The sequence below is a fragment of the Pleurodeles waltl genome, chromosome 3_1, assembly GCF_031143425.1.
Source record: "Pleurodeles waltl isolate 20211129_DDA chromosome 3_1, aPleWal1.hap1.20221129, whole genome shotgun sequence".
Lineage (NCBI taxonomy): Eukaryota > Metazoa > Chordata > Amphibia > Caudata > Salamandridae > Pleurodeles > Pleurodeles waltl.
Window position 1 is genome coordinate 528,857,316 of NC_090440.1, and position 24,045 is coordinate 528,881,360.

Consider the following 24,045-nt stretch of genomic DNA (forward strand, 5'->3'; position numbering starts at 1 on the left):
AGGGTGCCAATATATCGAATAAATCGAGCAGAATCCCCCACTAGGGAAGGAGCGTTTGTTGATGAACTTAAAATCAGGGGCGGCCTCCGCCGAACCATCACCAAATGCCAGCCAAGCATTAGGTGGTTTGCAGGGTCCTTTTGCATTCTCAGTTGGCATTGAGCTACACTGTATGTCGGGAAGCGTAAAATCCAAGAACATCAGGGAGCTTTCACTTGCGTACAGTTTTTCCCTCTTATGTTGCCATTACTCCGGTCGCTCCGATCAGCAGATCTGCTACTTGATGGCAACATATTGCTGGCAGAGCGGTCACGGAGGGGGGGACTCAAATATGCAGCCACAGTCCTCCCCTCCCTGTGATACCCGGGACCTACACCTCTGCCTCGGGGACCCCGGTACACTAAGTTGGCTCTTCGGCATAGAACACAAATTTCTACAAGTTTGCCCCTTAACCACCTTCGCCTCCTCATCCACTGGCACGATCCATAGTGATCCAGCCAGGATGAGTTCAGTGCTTTTGGCAATGCTTTTGGCAGCTCTTTTCTCACTGTCTCTCTCAAAGCATTTATCAGACTCTCCATCCCCACCAACCCAGTCGCCGTGGTCATTAACGTTATCATTTTTCTCCAGGTTACCCCCCTGAACCCTAGACCCCTCCTTCTCCTTCTCGTTCGTCTGTTGCGGCAATGATGCCTTATCCACCTTCTGATAGAAGCTGGTTATTAGCTTCCTGGGGGGTCTACCGACTGACCTCGCTGCTAGCACTAGCCAGGAGTATAGGGGATGTGGAAGGTTCAACAGGAGAGGGCCCAGGTCCTGCAAGCACAGGACCATGGGGGCCCTGGAGAAGGAGAGGCGTTGACGGCCCTCCTGCACCTGGGGCTTTACACCCAAGTCCTTTTACCTTGGGGTGCATCATAACTAGTCTACTAAATGCTCTAATTGAGCGCCTAGGCACTGTTTGTCTTGTATTGAGACTCATTTTTTTTTTTTTCAATGTCATTCTCTGTTGCTTTCAACCAGAAGCCAGTTAGTTTATCGTCAAATTTGTTGTCAATTAGCAGCGTACTGGGAGGGCTTGGGCTATACTTCAATAATCACAGTGACTAAGGTGGTCACAGTGTGCGATGTGCTATGCTGCTTCTTGCCCCCAGTCCAGGTGGCGGTGGCGGAGGAGCACACGGAGTAAAGCAAACCCCACCAAACCTAGTCCGTCCACATCCGCCCCTCTCCGGCTCAACCCAAGGACCCTGGCTCTAATGCCACAGCCACATTACACTGATTGGTTGACCATCTCAATCATGGGTTTTACTGTCTACTGTCTTGCTGTCTCAGTAAGTCTCAGTAAGTCTCAGTAGACCCTCATTAGATCCTCAGTAGATCCTCTGGTCCTGGTCCAGGCTGGAGGGAGAGGACACCAGCTGCACAGTCCCTGGCACAGTTCCTGGTACAGTTCCTGGCAGTGGCGTGTCAAGGGGGGGAGGTAGGCGGGGGGGGGGACAGTGGGCTAGGGGGTGAAGGGGACCCCAGTATCTTTAGTACCACATACTTCCCTGCCCCCAAGACTGACTCAGTCAGCCCACACCACTACCTTACTTCAGCCACATCCGCCACCAATCCGCGGATGATTTTCCAGCGGACCTGCAGCCTCCCTGGCCACTCAATATCTTGGTGCTCCAAAGTCCAGTTCTGACGTGCAGCGCTACACCATGCAGCTGCAGGCTTCAGAGGTCCGCACCACACCTCACCTCACTGCTGCTCTGCTCCCTGTCTCCTTCACTGCAAACAGGCTTTAATGGCCGGGCCACACCACGCCCGGAGCCGGGGGCGGGGGCCGACCGGGGAAGCCTCAGGAGAGCCTCTGATCTTCACCTGCAGGCTTCAGTTGGGCAGGTAGTGGTGCAGTAGCAGCGGGAACGCTCCTCTGGCGCTGCTCTACATCCCCCTGTCTTCTTGCAGGCACAGGCGTTGTGTCTCTCTCCTCTCCGTGAGCGTCTCTCCTCTCTGTGAGCATCCCACTTGAAATACTACTTATTGTTTAAAAATAGATTTCTTTAGGTCTGCTTAACAATTGTATATATTACTTATAGTTAATATATACTATTTTATGGGGGTTTTTAACCAAATTGTATTGATTTGTATACATAACAAATTCGCAAAAAAAGGCACAATTCATTAATACTATGAAGCATTTATATACAGACTCTTGGGCGAGCAAGATCACTCAACCAGCAGGCCCGATTACATATTCAGGGAGGGACGGTGCCCAACCAAACGTCCCCAATCTTATGGTATTTACTTTCACACCTCCTAGCCTGGTAGACGGAGCATTCCATTTGAGCACACTAGTCCATCCCCCTTCTCCATTGTTGCAGCGAGGGGGGGACTCTCAGACGACCAACATCCAGCAGTGTCCCTTTTGGCAAAAAGTAGAGCCGTACCCACTATTGTGCGGGTCGCCCGGGTACTCCCCACTACCGTGATGCCTATGTCATCCCAACTTGTAAAACCCTCCCTAGTAGCAACCTCAAGCATCCATGCTCCCTGCCAGAGCGGGGTGTGCCAGGTGACTCGACCCCACCACCCCGTCAGCTTCTGGGCCACGCGCCACCCAAATAGAACCTGGCTGGTGATTTCGGTCGCATCCCTGGGGATAGGAGAGCCATACAGCAAACCCATAAGTCGTGGGAATCCCATCTTTGACAGTTCTAATTGATAGGCTGGGTCATCCCACCCCCCGGTGAGCCATTCATTAATAGTGAGTATCTGTACTGCCAGGTAGTAAAGGTATACGTTCGACATGGCCAGACCACCATCAAATATGCCGCGCTGACAGGAGGCCCAAGAAAGGCGGTGCCGGCTCCCCTGCCACACAAAGGAACGGGCCACTACATCCATCTCTCAAAACCAGTGCCGGGGATCCGGATGGGGAGATTCTGGAGGAGATATAGAAAACGAGGTTGGATCAACATTTTATAGAGTGCTATGCGTCCCATAACGTTAATCGGCAGATGCTGCCATCGTCTCAGATCCGCCCTCACTCTTGAGGTTAAATGCCCAGGTCATGTCGGGATCAAGTGGGATTCGAATACCAAGGTATGTGAAAATTAATCGCCGGATAGGGATGGTCGCCTGCCAGTCAACCAATGCTCGACATACAGATAGCGGAACTGGCAGAGACTTCTAAGCATTCATTTTGAGGCCAGATTGCGCCATAGATATGGATCAGTTGAAGACCCCGGGCCACCTGTTTCCAGGTGCGACAGGTAGAGCAGCACGTTGTCTGCATATAATGCAATGCGGTCCTCCCCTCCCGTCCCCACCGCCACTCTCCAAGAAGGCAAACTGGCGGGTCATCTGAGCGAGGGTTTCTAGGGTGAGGGCGAAGAGGAGGGGGGACAGGGGGTGCCCCTGTCTAGTACCCCTCTCGATCTGTATGACCTCCCGTTCACAATGACCCGGGCCAATGGCGCTTGATATAAAAAGTGAACCATGCACCGAAAAGGGGCGCCCAGGCCCGCCCTCCGGAGAACCAGATCCAAGTAGCTCCAATCCACCATATCAAATGCTTTTTCTAAATCAATTAGGCGAGGGCCGGGGGGGCATGCAGCGTATACCTATGCGCTAGGGCAACATGAAGCCTCCATATGTAATGTCTAGTTCTGCGGGTGGGCATAAAGCCACAATGATCCGGCTAATAGATTGGCGTAAATCTTGAGCTCTGTATTGATTAGGGATATCGGCCGATAGTCTGCGCACTACCTGGAGGGCGGCCTAGATTTATGCAACACAACAATGGTGGCCCGATCCAGTTCCGCAGGAAAGGCGCCCCCCTCCAGCTCCTACGTATAGAGGCGGTGAAGCTGGAGCACCAGGAGGTCGGGGGACCTGGAGTAGTATTCTGTCGGATAGCCATATGGGGCCCGGGGTCCTTCCGGAGCAAAGATTCGCAATGGCCTCCCCTATTTCTTCTAGGGTTATGGGGTCATCAAGGCCTCTGCTAACGGAGGCCGAGAGGGCTGGCATGGTTATCTCATTCAGTAGCAGCATCTGTTGTTCGACAAGAGGTCTAGGCGCCGCCTTGTATAGTGCAGCATAATAGTGGGCGAAGGTCTCAGCTGTGTCTTGAGGGGTCGTGTGTATCCGCCCAGACTCATCCATTATCTCGGGGACCACTCGCCCCTTGAGGGGTCCAGTGGCCAACCAATATAGGACCCTACTGTTTTCACCCCCCCCAACCGTGGACTCGGGCCTGTGTTGCCCACCAGATCTGTTTTGCCTCCTCCAGGGAGTGGGCTCGAATTTCTTGCCTCACCATCTCCAGAGCCCGCCTGTGGTCCTCCCCCTGGGATCCAGAAGGAGTGCCCGGGCCTCGAGGGATGTGATATGGGCTTGTGTCTCTTTCCTGTTACGTCGCAGGAGACTTCGCATAACCGTGGACTGTGGCCTTACCCGCTACCCAAAGAGTGATACGGGATTGGACTGAGCCAGCATTTTCGCTAAAGTAAAGTTTGATCTCTTTATGGAGGTCCGCAGAGTAAGTCTCGTCTTGGAGAAACCAAGCGTTGAGACGCCATATAGGCCTCTGGTGTTGCTTGGGGTGGCCAGTAACCATCGATATCGGAGCATGATCGGAGAGGCCCCGTGCTTGGATCTGGATCTGTGGGACCAGAGGAAGATCAGTGGCCTGCGTAAGGATCATGACAATACGGGCCTGGGTATGGTGTGGTGCTGAAGTGTGTGTGTGTGTGTGTGTGTGTTTTGCCAGTGGCGGGGGTGCCACACTCGCAAGGCATCATTAAGTCCTGTATTCATTATCCAGTGGGTCAAAGCATGTGCGCATCTACGGCGGGCATAAGACCAGGGGCCCGTGATGTCCAGAGTCAGGTCCAAGACTGCCTTCATGTCACCGCCCACTGCTGTGAACCCCATAGACATTTGGGTGAGGAGGGCGGTGAGTTTGTCAAAGAACCCCTCAAGCCCAGCAGGTGGGGCACCGTTAGGGCCACGTATCTCCCTTATGGGTCCTCCCATGTTCGCTGCTCTGTCAAGTGGTAGCCCTGGTGGATTAGTATCGCCACACCTCCCGCCCCCGCGTGTACCCAGAGTGGAAAGCCCGGTCAAAGCCATAGCGGGCCATGAACGGGCATGTGGGCCCCAATAAATGTGTCTCCTGTAAGAGTAGGACAGAAGGTCGGATGCGCTGTGCGTGGCGCAGCACTGCCATCTGTTTAACTTTATCAAGGAGACCATTAATTTTCCAGGAGACTATCGTCATGTGAGTTATGTAATGTGTTGAACAGGGCAGCCTCCAGCATCTCTTGGACCATTGCAAGGTTAACAACCTGGGGTTGGACCCAGCAAGGCGGGCAGTGGACCCTGCATTGCCCATTGTCTGTGTGTTCTGTGTACGTCCCCACATATGCGATCTCCAAGGGCTGAGAACTAGAAACAAACAACAACACAATAATCTCCTTATGCAATAAGTACCTCCCAACTCCCCCCTCCCTATACTTCCCCTCCCTAACTGAAGAAGCATCGGTCGCCCCAGAAGACCCCAACAAGTCAACAAAGAAGGTAAGGTAGCACCTGTAGAGGTGTGGAGTGGTAGACCTCTCCAGTGCTTCCGATTTTAGCTACGCTCCATTAGCAAGCCATGTCGAACCGATCGTCGCCCCGGGGGCCTCAAACGAGCGGGGTCTGACTCAGTCTCTCCCCCTCCCCCAGAGCAGGGCACCCGGGGGGATTGATTCCCGGGAGTTCTAACTCCTCCGAGGCGGCGACAGCGAGGGAGTGTCCGCTCTGCGGACCCAGTAGGCCCTCCGGGACCTACGCCTCTGGAAACGGGAGCCAGTCCAAAGGTCGCCCAGAGTGGCTGGGATCCCCAGAGATCCCCCAGGGCACTGCATCCCACAATCCCTCAGGGTGAGGGGGGGGGCTCCCCGGTGCTCCTCTGGAGCGGCCGCTCCTCCATTGTCCATTCTCAGGCCAGCTCCGGTGTGTCTAAAAAGTGCGCCCTGCCGGCATATAGAACCTCGAAGCGGGCCGGGAAAAGGAGCATGTACTTCATATTGATCACTCGCAGCTTCTGTTTCACCTGCTCGTAGGTGCACCTCTTTGCTTGGACCACTCAAGAGTAGTCTGGGAAAATCAGGATCCTCGCGTTCTGGTAGTGAATGTCCCCCTGAGCACACGCCTCCCTGAGCACTACGTCCCGATCTCTAAAATTAAGGAAACTGGTGATTAATGCTCTGGGTGTTGCGCCAGGAGGGGGCTTTGCGAAGGGAGCTCTGTGGGCGCGCTCAACGGCGAACCAGGCAGACAGCTTGTCTGAGGGCACTAATTTCTTAATCCATTTCTCTATGAACTCTACAGGGTCGGAGCATTCAACAGCCTCTGGGAACCCCACAAAGCGCAGGTTATTTCGTCGCGAGCGGTTTTCTGCATCTTCAGCTCGTTGTTGTAGTTCATGCGTGCGGGTGAGAAGGCAAGAAACCTTCTTTTTGTGATCCCGGACCTCATCTTCCACTGTCGAGACACGGTTTTCTGCCTCAGTGAGTTGCGCTGAGGCGTTCTGAAGATCCTGGCGCAACAGCGCAACGTGGATTCAGACCTTTCCAATTGTATTTTCCACCACCACCTGGGAGGATTGTATTGCACGCAGGATCTTGTCGGTGTCCCCTTCAATCTGCTCAGCCAGGGCGGGAGCCCTCACCCACCCCAGCCGGAGTGGTGAACTTATCAATGCAAGGCTGAGAGGAGGAGGGCTTGGCCTGCCTGTCTTTCCCCATAGTTCCACCGGCTAGTCTCATAGGCGTATTGATGTGTACACAGCACCGGGGCCCGTCCGCCCCGCCCCACGAAAGCCAGCCACGAGGCTCAAAAATCCCTCTGAACCGGTATATGGGGCCCACAGTCCAGCTCCACTACAGTCTCGGGTCAAGGGGGCCAGCCTGGCTGGACCGGCCTCCCCTTGAGCGTGGGCCCACCTCCCGTCTGTGGGCCCAGGCGTGGACCCAGGGATCACATGTCTATGGACCGCCCCGGAGTCCATCCGGGCGACAGTCCCCTGGATCTAGGGCACCCCCAGGAGGGAGCAGACACGGGGGCCCCCACACAGTCTCTCCTGTGGCTGGACAACCACGGGGCCCCCCGCGCCAAGTGCGCCTCTGGCGCCATCTACTCACCACCACACTTTCCCTCCAGGGCCCAGGGTGGCCCTGCCGGAACATCCAAGGGCATCGCCGCTCCGGCTGCCGATCTGCGTCCGGTTACCGCCCCGCCAGACTGCCGCAGCAGCCGGGTCAGCACCGATTCACTTCTCCACTGCCCCGCGGCATCCAGCGCGGGCTACTATGCGGCCGTCGTCTGTCACAGCGGGCGCCCGTCTCCCAGGCACCTGCGTCTCCACTCCAGAAGTCGAGGCCGCCCGAGGTCTGCCAAGGCTGCAGGCAGCAGCCACGGGCGGTCAGTGACCCGGCCCCATGCCGCACAGTGCAGGGGCCCGGCACCACAGGCGACCCGGCTGCCATAGCCGATCGCGCTGGGCATCCGTCTCCTGGGTGCCCCTTTTACGTTTCTGGGGTGGCCCCGGCCAGGCGGGGTATTTACAAATTCACAGCGTGCGGCGGCCTCTTATGCAGCAAGCAGCCCGCCGACGCGTCGAGCTCAGCGGGCGCCCGCCATCTTGAGCGCCTACCCGACAGGATCCTCGTGGTCCAGAACTCCGAGTCGTTGGCGGTCCGGCGGCTCCGTGGCACTCCTCGTGTTCACCCGACTTCAGCCAGGGCTTAGGGAGACGGCCCCGGCACGGTGTGGATGGTGGTGGATGACGAAGGGGTCCGGAGCACTCTCAAGGTGCTGCCGCCATCTTGACGCCCCAAGCCATGCCCCCTACTATTTTATGGTTAACATGTGTATAGGTCACCGGATGGTTTTCAGATAAGCTATTTGATTAGAAGCTGATGGGTCTCTGTTTAGATTATTTATCTGTCTCAATATGTAAGTGTGATCATAACAATTAAACCTGTAAGTGCTTCACTATTGAAATATTGAGGAAATTATAAAAATAGAATAAATATTAAAAAAATATAAAAATACATAAATTAATTAGCTTTATGTGCAGCAACACCTGCAAGTCTGATTTTCTATCTATCCGTAATGCACATATGGAATTTTATACAATACAATTGAATAGCTCTTTATTATTTTCCTCATACATGTATACCCCTTCTGTGTAGTTTGAATCTCTATATGTTTATTAATTTACTTCTACTGTAGAAGGTATGAGAAAAGCCTTCAACTCCCTCCAATGCAATACTCTGTCTCATCCTATAACTCTCTCAATATATCTTATGCCTTCACTCTCTGACTCATTGCAAACCTCATTCTACTCATGTGTTCTCCTTAAGACTGTTTCTTGAGTCTCCCCTCCTCTATCCCCTCTAGGCTCATGCCAAACCTCTTTCTACTAATATGATCTCCCATATAACCACTTATAGACTCTTCCCATCTCTATTTCTCCTTGACTTACCCCAAACCTCTTTTTACTACTATGCTCTCCCTAATAACAGTATCTAGACTCTTCTCTCCTCTTATCCTCCTTTATCCCATTCAATCAAATTAATTGGTGTAACATGCTCACTGCTCAAATTAACAACATATATACTAATCCACCACTAATCTTTTGTGATCTGGAATAGCGTGCTACTCACTAAAGAGCGCTTCAACTCCTCATCAGGGGTACTAGCGCTATACAACTATAATTACAATATATCATTGTGGTCTTTTCTGAGCAAGACTTGTCTGAATAGCTCTTGCAAATAAAACATTTTTCAACATTCATTTGATGCCACAAAATGTTCCTGTCCAAAAATCCTATATTTTACTTGTAGCCCAGTGCCTAGATTGCCCGATTGCAGGCACTGACTTTATTCAGATGACTGCATTGTATAATTGAACATCGGGGACTAAATTTCTGAATTGTAAAAAATTCTTGGGCTCTCCGCCATTAATTGCCTATGCACTGCTTTTTAGGTGCCCACACTAGACGTCACAGATTAAAAGTGACTTATTGCTCTGGCAGCCTTTGACTTCCAGCTATGTTACAGATCTCATAGTGTCTGCCTTGAGACAGACAGCCACACTGATAATTAGGTATGATTTATCAGTGTACGCTGAACAAGAAGCGGCTGCACACACTAACACTGCTGGCACTATGGTGAACCAAGCACAAGCTTTTGATTTTCTGGATTCTGATCCAGGGGCTACGTTGGAATGTTAGACCCAGACCCAGTTTAGACAGACTATTATCTTTCTGTTTTTAGAGAGACAGAAAATCTTATCCTAAAACACATTCTTCTCTGCGACTTATGCAACTTGATCTTGAAATGTGGGTATAGTACAAAGGAGAGAAAGAACAACTTGCTCTTCCTCCTTTGCATGAAGCTGGTGCTTCTGCAGAACTACCATATAGTTCTACCACTGTCTTTAGTTGAACCTCCTATGGTTTTGATTAAGAGGGTCACCATATCATTAAGTTGTCCTGTTAGCTAACAGCTGAAGCTATTAGACCAACAATTGCTAACTGGAACCACTGAAGATGTTATGCACACATTGTTTGTGAGGTCATACCAACCCTTCAGGCATCACTTGCAATGGCCACACAGACTAAACCGTGATTAAAAGTATTTTTTATATGTACATCCACAAAATAATAATAGTTAAAAGTTGTCTTTTCTGTAGTTCTTTTTCAGACACTTCTGCCATTTCTAAGCTCTGTAAATAACTTGCTAATATTACTTATTTTACGGGACTCAGTTTACCGACTTCAGAAGGATAGAAGGCTGTCTTCCTTGCTGAAATTGGAGGGGCTCCATAACTCCAAATTTGTCATATGTCTTATCCACCTACCTCATTTAAAAAAAAGGAATGCAGTGTGTCCAAAGGCAGAGTCAGTATTGAGAAAACCTTTGCATTGACTGAGAGCAAATGGTAAAAGCATTAGAGGAACCCCTCCCCTTTAAAAAGGCTCCTGTGACACCATTCCCACTACCATCTTTCTTTTCCAGGACTACAAATTCAACCACGCAGGTCTATGATTAGAAATGTTCCTCCATGCTTGGAGAAAACTACCAGTGTGTGAGGAGATTAGGATTGTTTTTGATGAAGAAAGATTTACTTTGGTGTCTGCCTTAAAACTAAAAAAAATTTAAGTCACAGGCCTTCACTGTCTTTTTCCCCCTGGTGAGGGTAGTTTGGTCGAAACATCTGCCAGCATAGAAGCAAACTTTAGATTTTGTTGGCTGGCGGTTTCTACATTAACGCAGATGGCACATCTGTTGCCCAGCGATCTACCTTTCAGTAGCTGATGCCCCTGGTTTGCATTGTTTTCTGTTTATAGAGGGCAATACAAATAGCATAGCAAACATTAGTTCAGAAGGTACCATTTACGACCCCACTAAAGATCAGAAGGCCAGCTGTGTATTCAAGGTAGTGTTGGAGAAGATTTTAGAGACCTGTGTCTTTGGTGCCTCCCCTACCTCAGATCAGAACAAAGCAACTTTGTGAGAGAATCAGTTAAGTAGGGTAAGGTTGAAAGGATCTGAGGCCTTCTCATACCACTCAGTGTTTCCTCTGTTCACTCTGAGACCCACTGTATCAGGCTTGTGCCACCGGCTACAGTGCTTGTCAGCAACGTGATGGAAGAAACATTCACCCTGGTGGTTCTTGCATCGCATGTTGTGTGGGAATAGAAGATGAAGAGAGCAGATTCGTACAGAGGAAACCTGTGAAGGTGATGGGTCTAGAGACTGGTTGTACTGGGTATGTGAAGGTGAAGCTTTCGAGGGCCTAGAGGGATTTTAAGTGGTGATCTTTACCACTGAAGAGTACCTGTATTGTTTGAGGGTCGCGTCGGGCTTCCAAACATGACGAAGATGGGGTTTTGATGCACTGGTTTCAGACCACTTCTTGACTGCACTGTCTGTAAACTAGAAGACATGCTATCTGTGCAAGCGAGAAAAATGTTTTTCAGTACACTTTAAAGAATGTAATTTTTGTGTTTGTGCTTCCATTTAGTTTTGCACCCGTGGCACTTTGTACTTTTTAACCCATTGTGAATAGTCTGCAGAACTGCTATAAAGGTTTAGTGTTATGACAAGTTACATCTAAATTCTTGTAGACCCAGTTGGCTGTTCCGGGTTGAAGTTGAGAACCAGGCTGTGATGTACCAACACCCAGCTGTTTAGAACGTGCCCTTGAGAGTGGGGAACCCCTCCCAGTAGTTGGGTAAGTATAGTAATGACCCGTTATACAGCCTACGACAGATTGGATTATTTTGCAGCATGCATAATGCCAGTTCCTGTTTGCCAATTATACTGCGCTTATTTTATAGGTTTCAGATCGCAAAAAAAAATAGAGGTTAAACATTTCTAAAAAATATTATTTGAATAGTAAACGTTAGAATAACATTAATTGTACCCCTACGTCCAGCCTCATCTTTGTTTAGGCTAATGGAATGTCTGCACCGTGGTTGATCAGAGCACATTTGTTCAGGGCAAATCCCAAAGTTGTTTGACTTTCTATGTTTCAGTTTTTTCCAAGTACTTCAGTGCTTTTTGTACATCCAGGATTTTGTTTATTCATGGGATTGTGTTTATGTCACAGATCATGTTTTCACAGTATGACATGCTCCATTTAGCTGCTCTGAGAACATCCTCTGCCTGGATGTGGTTGGAGCATTTTTGACATAAGCATGCTGTTCACGCTTTCCTTCAGCTAAAGTTCTTTGTCGGATGTCTTTGGCAGCACAGAAGGTTAGCTCCAGGACTTGGTGGGTCCGCATATGACTGATACTCTTTTCAACAGACCCACCCCTACTCCCAGTGAACAGTTCTTCCAAGACAGGGTTTCCGAGACAGGGAAGGACCCTCATTGTTGACTCGTGGACAATTCTTGAGATCATCCAACCATGGGTCACCAAGAATTTCTTAGCGGCGTAGGTTCTAAAGTGTTCTAGGTCTGCCCACCTGTCCCTTCAATTCAGAGGTGTCCTTCTGGCTTAACCTTGGGATGGTTCATAGGGTACTTGTATGAAATAATGCAGGTACCCATACTGAGGTGACTGCTCAACTTAACCTCAACATGATTTTCTCGTGCTAAAGAATCTTAAAAAGAAGCTAGTAAGAAGCCATCCCTCGCTAGTGCTCGCTCCTGTGCTTCTGGAACACCAATCATGTTACTCCCAGTTAAGACCTTACATGAACACCCACTGGCTCACGTAGTAGAGTTGTAATGATTCTTTTTTTAAATCTACGTGTCCTGGTACAAAATCCAAGGTGATTTTACTTACCCATCCTAACTGCCTACATCCCCCACTAAGCTACAACCGTACTAATGTGTTACTCCAAACAAATGTTTGTAACACATTATTACTTTAAAAAAAATATACAGGTATAACGTTCAGTTACAACTAGGCTGAAGTTGAATTTCTTTTCTAGGATGTAGGCATTATGTAGACCTTTAAAACACTCCTCTGTAGCCCTTTTCAGTTTTCTTATTGCTCACCTACTCGTCTTACGAGCACTATTAAACGTTCAGCTTCCAGCAGTGATGCTGGAACAGTGTTCAGAGTGGGGGTGCTGTCATCAATGTTACCTTACTGAATTCATTGAGATTGTGAAAATTCCAAGCGTCCCACAAAGAACAATTTTTGCAAATTGTTGCAGTGTTGCAAATGCATTCACCAGGAGAGCGGTAAGCGTTTAGTATGGTGGTGCTTGATGAAGAACACGGTCACAAATACATTACCAAAGCATGGTTGCACTGTATCATTTACAGACAGCACACATTCCTTTGAAATGGCCACTAAATTTGCTCAGACAAGGCAAACAAATGATAATGTCTGCAAATCGGGTTTCAGGAAATAAATATGTAGTCATTTATTTTGATCCAATTAAAATCCTTGTTTCTATCATCCTTCAGAATTACAAAAAAATACCAAAGTGTGCTTAATTTGTGCGTTTTTTAAATGCTGATATAGTCTGAAACATTTGACAGCTCGTTCAAATGTATTTACATTTCATTGTGTATTAGAAAAAATGACATCTACTGTATCCCTGCAAGATTGCCACATACTTCAGCTTTCAAAATCATCTGACTTTAGAGAAATTAAACACCAGTCTCCATGTTAAAAGAGTAAATAACAATTTTCCAGCTGTTATTGCCTGGCATTTGACATATGTCTTTAAGGCACAGCAAAAACAAATATAAAAACAAAATGTAAAGGCATCCTTATTGCTCATTCACCTTCTGAACTTCAGCATGGTTCTTTTGGGAGTGCAGCAGCCCCCCTACTTTAGCGCCTAAGGCTTCCACTCACATTATTCGAGCTAAACTCATAACAAATCCTTTATGTACATATTTCGGCCAGTTCAGCTGCTAAGGATCAAATCACTGGAAGCATTCTAGTGAGTTCTGAACTGCATGGCAGCTCTCTTTATTTATCTATTTATTTTTTATTTGGGCACCTATCCACCATGTTTCAGGTCCACAGTGGCCTTGCCCTTATTTAAAAAACACACCTTCATTCACCCCCTGCTAATTTTCGTCCTGTCTCCCAACTGCCCTTCTTCTCACAAGTCCTGGCATGATTAGTATTTAATTGTCTCACCACTTTACGCACCTCCTGCAATCTACTTGATCCTCTTCAATCTGGTTCCAGACATTGCTTTCCACTGAAACAATTCTCTCTCACTCGTGACCAATTTCATATCCTCAGTCCATGACAACCACCTCTAATTTATTTTGTCCCTCTTGATCTTTCGGCTGCATTCTGCATGATAGTCCACCTCACTCCCTTGCTCTCTACTATAACAAACTTTGGTACTCCTTATTCGGTTCTTTTTTAAATAAATCTTGTTATTCTTTTCTGCATATTCAGTTTAACAAAGTTGACTGAGCAATATATTCCACATTGTACTGATTACGCCCTTGGCTGGGTTTCATCCTCTCTCTTCCGTCATTTATTTTTTGTTCTCCTGGGGCTCATTGTTCCCCAGGGTCCGATAGTAGGTCTTCTCCTTTTATCCATTCACATCTCTTTATTAGGCAATCATCTCTTTGGCTTTTCCTACCATCTTTTTCCAGATGATACTAAAATATTTCTAGTTCCCTTAGTTCATACCTCATCTTAAGCAAAAAAATTCAATCTCCCTTATATCCATCCATCCCTCAATCACTGAATGATTATTCTCACAGCCATGCAGAATTCCTCAATAACCAACATTATCTATTTTCTTCCCTTTTGCAGTTCCCTTCAGACACATTAACAGTGTCACCCTCTGTCAGAAATCTTGGATATTGTTTGATACTTCAAAGAACTTAGAAACTTTCATAACCAGTGTACCACAAGATTTCATCTACTGAATACATTTTAGATATACCAAAAGATTTCTTTGCACACTTGTTTTTCTTACTAGTCCTTAGAAGGATAGACTGTTGCAAGCTCCAACTTTGTTGGTCTCTTCCATCCCATTCTTTCACAGTGCTATACAAAATTCTACATTTTGCCAATAGGACTCTCTTAAGTATTTCCAAACACACTTCCTTGTTATAGGAATTTCATAAAGCTAGATAGTTATCAGCTGAGAATCTTTTATAAACTTCTAATGTTAGTTTTCAGTCCCATAAATGGTAGTGTCCCAAAGCATGTAAATACAAATTATAATTGTTAAATAACTCTACAAAGTCCATATATACCCATAAAAGTTGCATTTGACCCATGTACCATTGGTAGTGTTCTGTTATACAGTTTTTCTTGTTGACATGTTCATGATGCTAATAAATAAATAAATAAATATATACATTGGACATTTGTATCACATGTGTAGATTTTGGATCAAGTGTACGCTTTTCCGAGACATTTATGCAGTAAGAAAACCTAGTGAAATGTTGTATTACCTGCCGATTGCAGGTCTCAAGGTTGCAAGTCTTTCATTCCTTTTTTTGTCAAAGGAGCACTACTAATTTGACTTGTTATTCAACTAGCAAGATAACTGTTCTTGTATCAGTGTAGAGCCACTCACAATCATTGACCCAATCAGAGTACAATGTCTCCAAGACCAAATGATACAAACTCACTAGTCTGCATCATTTCAGGTAACATTCATCTCAAATGATTGCATAACACGTCATAATAAACCATCCTGCACACCACCAAAACCTTATTGCACTTAATCATACTTGACAACATTCAACAATGTATTCAAACAGATCACATCACACTACACACTGCAAACACTTTCAACATCATGTCACCCATATGACTAGATATCAAAGTTTGCAACACAGAGTTCCATAATACAACACTTTGTACAACAACACATGATATTACCACACCCTAAAACAGCAAAACAGTCTTCTCCACCCAAACCAGCTCACATCACATCATTCTATACAATATCAAGCCAATCCTATCCAGAGTGCAATATGGCTTCTGAGAGGTCCTAGGCATGATGGACCAGTGTTTCAGTTTTCAGTTTTTGATCAGCAGATATACTGTTGCCAAGCACAATGCCATTTACATAGCAATCATTGACCTCTCCTCTGCCTTCAACAGTGTTGTGAGATCTAAATTGTTGGTGAGCTTGGGGGATAATTAGAGTATTGTTACTTTTTTGAGTGCTTTTTACTGCAGTCTTGAATCCTCTATTAGATATGGTACGAATGCTGAATGGATACAGCTCATTAGCGTATCTTTGGGGGGGGGGAGTTAGGGGTTTGGGGGATGTACAGATGTGTGCTTGCCCCTGCACTATTTCTGTTGTACATTAATGGGCTTTAAACTGCCCTGATTGAGGTGGGTAGGGGTATAGAATAAAGCTCTCCTCCTATTATTGTATGCACATGATGATGTTTTGTTTGCAAGAACTTCTGATGGGCTTAAACTCTTACTGGATAAGTTTGTCGACTTCATGGCCAAACTGAATCTTGAACCTAATCTAACCAAAACCGTTTATATGGTATGTGGACCCAAGAATCTCAAGTCCTGCAGTCTGGCCATACAAGGCACGCCCGTAGCTAGAACACACAAATTCCCCTATTTGGGTGTAGCGTTTGATTCCCAAGGATCCAGGACACCGTGTCATACACTATTGGGTTATTGGGTTCTTCAATCTTGCGTCCTCTATTGGAAGAAAACTCATTTACCCATTCTTAGATATGTACAAAAGAAAGTGTTTACCTGTTTTAACCTATGGCCGAGGGATCTGGGGGTATAGGAACGTGAGAGCCCTTCAGAAAGAGCAAAACGGTCTGCAGACATATCTTGGGCCTACCAGGTAGGTGCCCTATTTATGCAATTAATGCAGCGTTGGGTCTTGCGTATGAGGAAGGTTTGATTAACCTTGCCTCTCTGCTGCTATAGTGCTCGATTTGGTGCAATCTGTAGGCAACATTTAACAGGGAGGTCATCAAAGATTGCCTGTCTTGGGAACTAGGGTCCCAAATTCCATGGTTTCCCTATATCCACTAAACAGTCAACAAGTTGGACAGGCCTCCAATAGTTCCGAATCCTTGGGGTTTAAACACCAATGGCAAAGGGTGGCTAAAAGCAAATTATACAGCCCTAAAGAGGGAAGCTAAGGAGGTTGTGCAACTAGCAAAGACTAAAATCTGTACAACTTTTGGAGAAGAACAGTATTTGGATATGGTAGACAACACCTGGGAGCGAATCTTACTAAGTTCACATTTGGTATTTTCCAAAGTTATTTATGCTTTCCTTTGGGCCAGGTTGATTGGTCATCTATCATGATCTGACCATGCTGTGAGCATTCTACCGGAACCTTACTGCATTTTTCTTTGTTTTGCAACTTTTATCTTGTGTATGCCAAACGATTTTTAGTCCCTATACTAAGAAGATATCTGGTTTTGTTTCATGTAAGTCCGTATTGCAGTTTGCCCAGCATCTTAGTTTGTCCCTAATGTGTTCTAGTGTTTGCTTCGTTTTAAAATCTGCCCTTTGACATAGGAAAAAAACTGGCGTTTTAACTTTTAATTACAGTTTTTACGTACGTTTGAATTTCTGAGAAAACTGATTTGTAGGGTGTATTTATATATTTTTGTGTATGTAATGTCTGTATTATTTTATTGATTTCTCGATTGTTTTTAAATGATCAAATAAAGCTACATCTATGTATTCCACTGCAAAGCATTCAGTCAGAACAGTAATATATTGTCGAATCCTGTCATTCAGGATGTTGGAAGGAGGTGAGGTGTACTATCCTCCAAATTTTAAAGTGAGGCACAGTGCCTTGTGGAAAATATAACACGATTTCCAAAGGAAATCTTACCTCATTTTAAATCCTGCATGATAGGACTCAACAATATATTACCCTTCTGACTGAATATTTCACAATGGCACACCATCCCACTTTGCCCCACCGCTTAATGTTTTCACCACACCATGCTTTGACGCTTCTCACTCTTCCCAACACCACACCATACAACGCCACATCCCAACAGAGAAGAACATAAAGAACATGCCATATCAATTCACACCTTCATCACACAACACCCTGTCACCATTCAGTAAATGCTACTACGCCACGATTTGCATAATCAAACCACAACATGACCCCATTCAATGTGATACAGTACACCAATCCCACCCAACGACTCATCACACAATCATATCACTTCACACCACCCTACACCACATAAGTACACCACCATGCCACTACTGACCACACCCTCACCATATCATACAGCATGACTTTATACCACACTATACCTTAATTCCTGGGCTGGGCTGGGCTGGGCTGACATTGGGTCTGAGGAGACAGTGAGGCGTGGGAGATACTGATGGGGATGATTCTGGGACCAGGGATGGTTGTAGACCGAGATGAGTTATGGGACAAGGGACGTGCTGTGAGCCAGGGAGGTTTATCATGCCAGGGAAACTTTGAATAGGGGAAAACTCTGGGGATGGCAATACGTCAGGCAATACATTGCAATACTTTGTAAATAAATGGTAGTGCATAAAGCCCCAGATACAGTACACACAGGTGTTATTAGCTGTGATGTTGCGGAGACTGGGGACAAAGTTTACATGTTGCGGGAAGATCAGGAGTACTAAAACAAAAGGCCAGAAGATGTGGCAAGACACTGTGGAGATGCTTAACATGATATTCTAACCGAAGGTTTTCCATTATGAACCGAGATGTGCCTAACCATGCAAACTGCAGAAAAGTTACAGGTAGAACCATTTCCTGCCCTGTCGAGCTGCTAGTGTCCCTAGGCTTCATGTTAGGCCCATTCCTGTGATATGGTCATGCCTATAAACTACCTACCACAAAATAAGCGCCAAACATTAATTTGCTAAATACGTATTTATAAGAAATCTCAAAAACATAGTGAAATAGAATTAGAAACGGCCAGGCAGCTCTGGGTAAGGACATGAAGGGCACAGTGTCTTTTACAGTGAGGCTTTGCGCTGTGGAGTCTCAGAGAAAGGGAATCTTTCACAGGTTTTGGGGACAAGAGAACATGGGTCAAGGTGGCATAGACCCAACCCAGATGATTCAAGAATCCAGAGAAAGAGGGTCTTAAGAGGAACTGAAAACAGTATGTGAAAAGAATAGACCTGACTCCAGCACCTCTGAAAATGGGGTGATTTCAGCATTAATAGAATCTGGTCTCAGAAGAAATAAAAAGGTCACCAACCCAGCAACGCAAAAACTCTAATACACACCCATATAGGCCATAGCGTAGGGCATTAAGGTCAAATATCCACACAGACGGCCGCAGGTAGTATAATAACTGTAGTAATTCTATCACAGATGACACAAGGTAGTTCTGTAAGACCCGAGCCTCTCCATAAAGCAAACCAAATGGAAAACTAAATATGCCATTCACACGCACAACAATTAGGCAGAATGGTGCAAGATCGTGCCCTCATCAACAGAACAGCGCCATCAGGAAAATACTCTGCTTGCAAACAACCTCATCCACACCTATTTGGGCCATGAGTGGGTCCTCTCATGTCTCCCATGGAGAATTCTCTTTTTGAAAACTGTACGAATTGCAGACCTTATGGCTGCAGCGGTCACCAAGAGCTTAAGGAATTGACTAATCGTTCAATGCAAAAACTGCCTAACATAACATTTGATACTACAAAAGTTTTGTAGATACCTCCCTGTCATGAGCTTCTGGTATGCTTGTGCTAACATGATTGTCTCTGCTCTTTACTTCCCAGGCTGCAGAATTTCAGAATGAGCTACCTCGATGGGGTCCCTTTCAAAGTTTCTGACATTTTCTTGTCGAGCTGCAGTAAAGAAGCACCACAGCACACTTCTATAGACATCAACATCCCTGACTGCAGTGAGCTGCTTATGGTGAGTCCTGGTCGGAAGCACCTGACTGCAGTTGTTTAAAAAAAAGGTACTATGATCGCCTGGTGAATAGTGACTTGGAAGGCGAAAGGATTTTGGCCAGAAACATCCACAATAAGGAGTCTTAAGTGGCTAATACCGCTGATTAACCAGATCTTGGGGCAGAGTTACTCACATGCCACGCAAACAAGGGACCAGTGCATCTGAAGGGTCATGGCATCTTAAGGGGAGACATTCACATATGTAAGACAAGCTTGACATGCAGTTGATTCTACCCAATTCCTACTTAACTTTCCGAGCCATTGCCCTATGGAGAAACATCCCAGTGTCCAGACAGAGCCATGTGGCATAGGATCAAATAGTCGTTTAGAGTGTGGCATAAGATCAGATAGTCTTTTAAAGTGTTTATATTTGTTTTGTCTAAAAACACATAATGCCAGACAACAAAGGTTTGCAGATGCATGTTACAGCTCCTCCACCCTGTGTAGTTTTTCACCCATGCCCTCAAAGTTTCCCCACTATCTTTGAATTTGTGGTTGGTGAGGATCAAATACACCACCAGGCTACTAGTCTCGGTGATTTTCCTGCAGATGTTAAGTCGCTGCTGGGAAAAAGTTGATGCCAAAAGTGTTGTCCTATAATTCTTGGTGGAGCATTCTCAGTTGACCCCTAATTATGGATTGTCTGATTGGGTATGGTGATTTGTATATTTTGGTGTTACTCTGAGCCCTTCTACTTGTACTCCAATGTGAGGTCTATTGTCCTCACATGTAAAATACATGCAGCCCCATGCAATGGACTCTTTCCCACCACTTTGAGTGTGCGGTCGAAAACGTCTGTTGATTGAATGCGCCTTTGAAAACAGTTGTGCATCTTTAGGGCCAGTACCCAGTACTGCGGATGTGCCCATCCGTCCGCCCTTTAAGTCTGCAATTCCTCCCATCTGCTGCCCCCTTGAAAAGGAATTTGAAGAAAGGCAATTCTTAATATGAGTCTTTGTGTCCACTGTGAAAGCTAGAATTATAATCCTGGTCTAGTTCCAGCCAAGTATCTGTACATTTGCCCAGGAAGAAAGCCACAAATCATCTTGTTTTCCTGACAAACTGCGCCTCCAAATGGTGAAGTACCTCTGGAGTTGATTGAAACTGGACCTCTGCCCTTTCACTCAATATTTGCTGCCCCATGTACCAGTGCCTCTGAGCTTTTTTGCCTCACGCAAGGTCCCATGTTGACCAGTGCTTGCTCTTCTGAATGCTGCAATTGTGAAGCTGGCTCCCGTGAGCTTGAAGCAAGCTGGAGAAACCTGCTCAGTGTTCTGCTGATGCACGTGCCCACCTGCTAACAGTGCATACCTCAGCATGGGTGTCCCCCAAAAAGGACAAACGGAGGCCACCTAAGGAACACACACAGTTGTCTTCTAGTTCCTTTGCAGACTACAGCCCTGTTATAAAACCAAAATATATCAGATGCCTAGATGAGCAGCCCCAGAGTGGTGTCACTGCATGGTGATCATAATACTCTGCCCCGCTCTTAACTTTCCTTTCTTGTCAGAGAATGCTTTCGTTTTATAGAACTATCAAATTGACTACCTGGTGTTACATTGAGAGCCAATGGATTACCCAGGCCATTGGCTGCAAGAATTGTTGGCAGACACACTTTGGGGCCCCTCCACTCACATGTCTGGGAACCAACAGTCTGCACCACATATCTAGAAAAAAGACTGTAAAGTCTGACTCCTTGCATTAGCATTTCCGGACTAATCTTACAAATTTCCTGCAGATGTTAAAGAAACCCCAAACCTTCCTCAACATGTAGAGGAGGTCCATTTCCCCCCAGAAAGTGGGCTGTTATAACTATGAATGTGTTGTCTATGATATTCAAGGCACCAGCTTTTCAAAGTCCGATGGCCAATTAAATCGAATCACCGGACTGTCCGTCCTTCCAGAATGCCAGTTGTGTTGCATTTCTCAAACTCTATCAGTGATTCATTAGAGAACAGCCATTTTATGTTTCATCTCACCTAACTCTAACAAAGGGCTGTCCTAGCCTGCATTGTCCAGATCACTAAAAGTATTGGGCAAAGTAGGCACCAGTAACTCATGACAAAAACCTGAAAAATCAAGATGAGTTTAGTACTTCCGAGGGGCACCTATCTATTGACCACTCGCATCTAGGGTCGCTTGAATACCAGAATAATAGGATGTGCGTAAAAAATAATAAGAAGACTGATTTCAGTCATATTGGGACCATAAAAACAGATTTTTGCCACTAGAATCTGCCTCCATAGAGGGGTGAGTAACCAGCGCTACCACCGTATTCTCCCATATTAAAAACTTTCAGCATTCAGGACAGCCCTGAGCTGTACATGATGATGAACTGTTAGAGAATGTTAACAGCCTTTTTTATTTTGGTATTATTATAATCTAGGAGCACAGTTTTGATATAATCGACCACAGAACAAACTTTTACCCAGTCCCCCGCAGAACAGGACCGAAACCTGTGTTCTTCCAAATTCCTTAAATGATTGGGATTTGGGAGTTACTGTGTTTTCATTTTAAAGTATTACTTCTTATTAAACGAACTGACTAGATATTGATATTTATTCTGTCTGTGACAATCCACGGTGCGTTACATCGCAATACTTTCTTTGGCTACAACTTCACAAAGTGCTGCTGGTAATGCCTTTCCTTTAAACTTACAAGTCAAACAACTCCCTTTAATGCACATTTGTCACCTCTTGGGCAATTGTGGCAGAGAAATCTGCAGTAGTAGGTCCATGTTTATCTACCAGAAATCCTCTTCTGAATTCCTGGCATGTGCAATTTGAGATATATGATCATGTTTGTGGGTGAAAATACCTTTGTGAATTTTTCCCAAGGCATTTTATAGTTCACACCTTCATCAGGTTGGGGACAGTGCCCCAAAGCTGAGGTACACAAGTGCTCAGAATGCAAACCACATCCCTGTGCACAAGGACTAGTGGACCCACAAAATGTTCAAGTGCGTAGGGAAAGCTGTAGATGTATGTTACTCACCACCACCCATGGGTAGGTAATGCAGTAAATAGGATATATGAGCACTTGCATACAAGATTTTAGTGTATGTAGCTATGTAACTCCTGCAGCAATATAAATGCAGTTTCCTCCCTGGATGCAGGGCTTAAGTTTGGTTTCAAGGACAATAAACCTGGATTGCAGAACTGTTTCTTGCATTCATTGCTGTGTAGAATTTGGACACCGATCAGTGGAAAAAAATTAATAAACACTGATTTGGGTTTTCTAATCAGTATTTATAGTTAGCTGGCAGGAGCAGGGGAGTATACAAGGGCCCCTGTGGGATTTGGGCAAGATCTGCTTTTCAGGGGATCGGTCTCTTTCATTCAGGCTTTGCAGCCACATCTCTTTTGGTCTGCAGATTCAGCAGGAAGGGGTGTGGAGTAGGATTCTCCCAGTCACGGGATGCAAAACAATGACACAAAAGAAGAGGGGTCTTTTGTACCTGGCTACTACTCAAACCTGTTTGTAGCACACTCAAGGGGAAGAATGAAGCAGGAAAGGGCTAAGAACTGTCTCTCCTGTTCAAACTGGGGCTCTGTCCTCACCCTCAATTCACAGGAGCATAGTGCACTTTAAAGGTGTCTAGGAATGTTCCTTAGATTTCTATGAAATCGCATCCACTACCTCCATCTTCTCAGCCATCCTCATACATTGGTACCAAGATGGATTCCTGTCTTCATGCAGCACACATACTGCCTACCCCCTCTGCCTCACACATGCAGGGCAACTATATGAGTGGTATAGTGCCTCATCAACCCAGACATTTACCAAGCCTAGACTTAACCCCACGCACCAGTCATTCTCAGGATGGGATCATGTTCAAAGTTCTAAACCCTTTTTAACTTATTTCCCAAATTTCCCTATTGTTTTTTCAGTTCTCTTTGTTCACAATATTGCACAGAAGTAGGAAGTGGGTAAAAGGCGACAAGCTGTTTCTGGAAACAGCATTATATAAAGAGGCCTGTCAGTGTCGATTTATCACATTTTCAAAAGCATGAAACAAAAATGTGTTGGTTGCTGATAGCAACACTGTATTCAGGAATGGGTATAAACACAGTGAAACCTCCATTTTCTATTTGTGGCTCAAAAATAAATGGGACATTTTCTCATGAAACAAGGCATGTTCAGATGTACTCAGAAAATGTTCTGCATATCTATTTTTTCTCAAGTATTTTTTGGTATACTCGGGGATTTAAGTGGGATGAAAAAAGGGGTCTGTAAAAGGGGCGTTGCCTATGTTATTAAGGGTGTGGCTTAAACATATACACTAAAATCCCATATATAGTGCCACCTGTAGTGTCTTGCATGATTTAGTACAGAACCTTGCTGGCTCCCCGAGAACTCCATATCAGTGTGATGTAATCGCTAGAATAGAATGTGATGAATGCTTGGTTTAGAATGTTGGACCAGGCTGGGGAGGAGGCTACAACTGGCGATGAGATAGGGGATAAGTAACCAGAAGCAGAAAGCGCTGTCCTGAAGAGTTTGCTTTGGTCCAAGCAAACTGCTTGAGCGTGCCATGTGTGCCTTCGTCAAAGTGCAGAGTGAACCGTTGGCATATGCGGAGTCAAAGAGTAACTCCAGCCCATGTGAAGCGT

At 45.9% G+C, this 24,045-nt stretch overlaps 1 protein-coding gene across 1 annotated transcript in view; it reads left to right on the top strand.

Annotated features, from left to right (window-relative positions):
- UBAP1L (ubiquitin associated protein 1 like) overlaps positions 1-24,045 on the top strand; it is a 94,190-nt gene that overhangs the window by 19,319 nt on the left and 50,826 nt on the right. Inside the window, exons 2-3 of the mRNA XM_069222821.1 lie at positions 11,183-11,289; positions 19,256-19,394. Of these exons, the coding sequence (XP_069078922.1) occupies positions 19,272-19,394 (123 nt within the window). The 5' untranslated portion in view covers positions 11,183-11,289; positions 19,256-19,271. The remainder of the gene's footprint in view (positions 1-11,182; positions 11,290-19,255; positions 19,395-24,045) is intronic.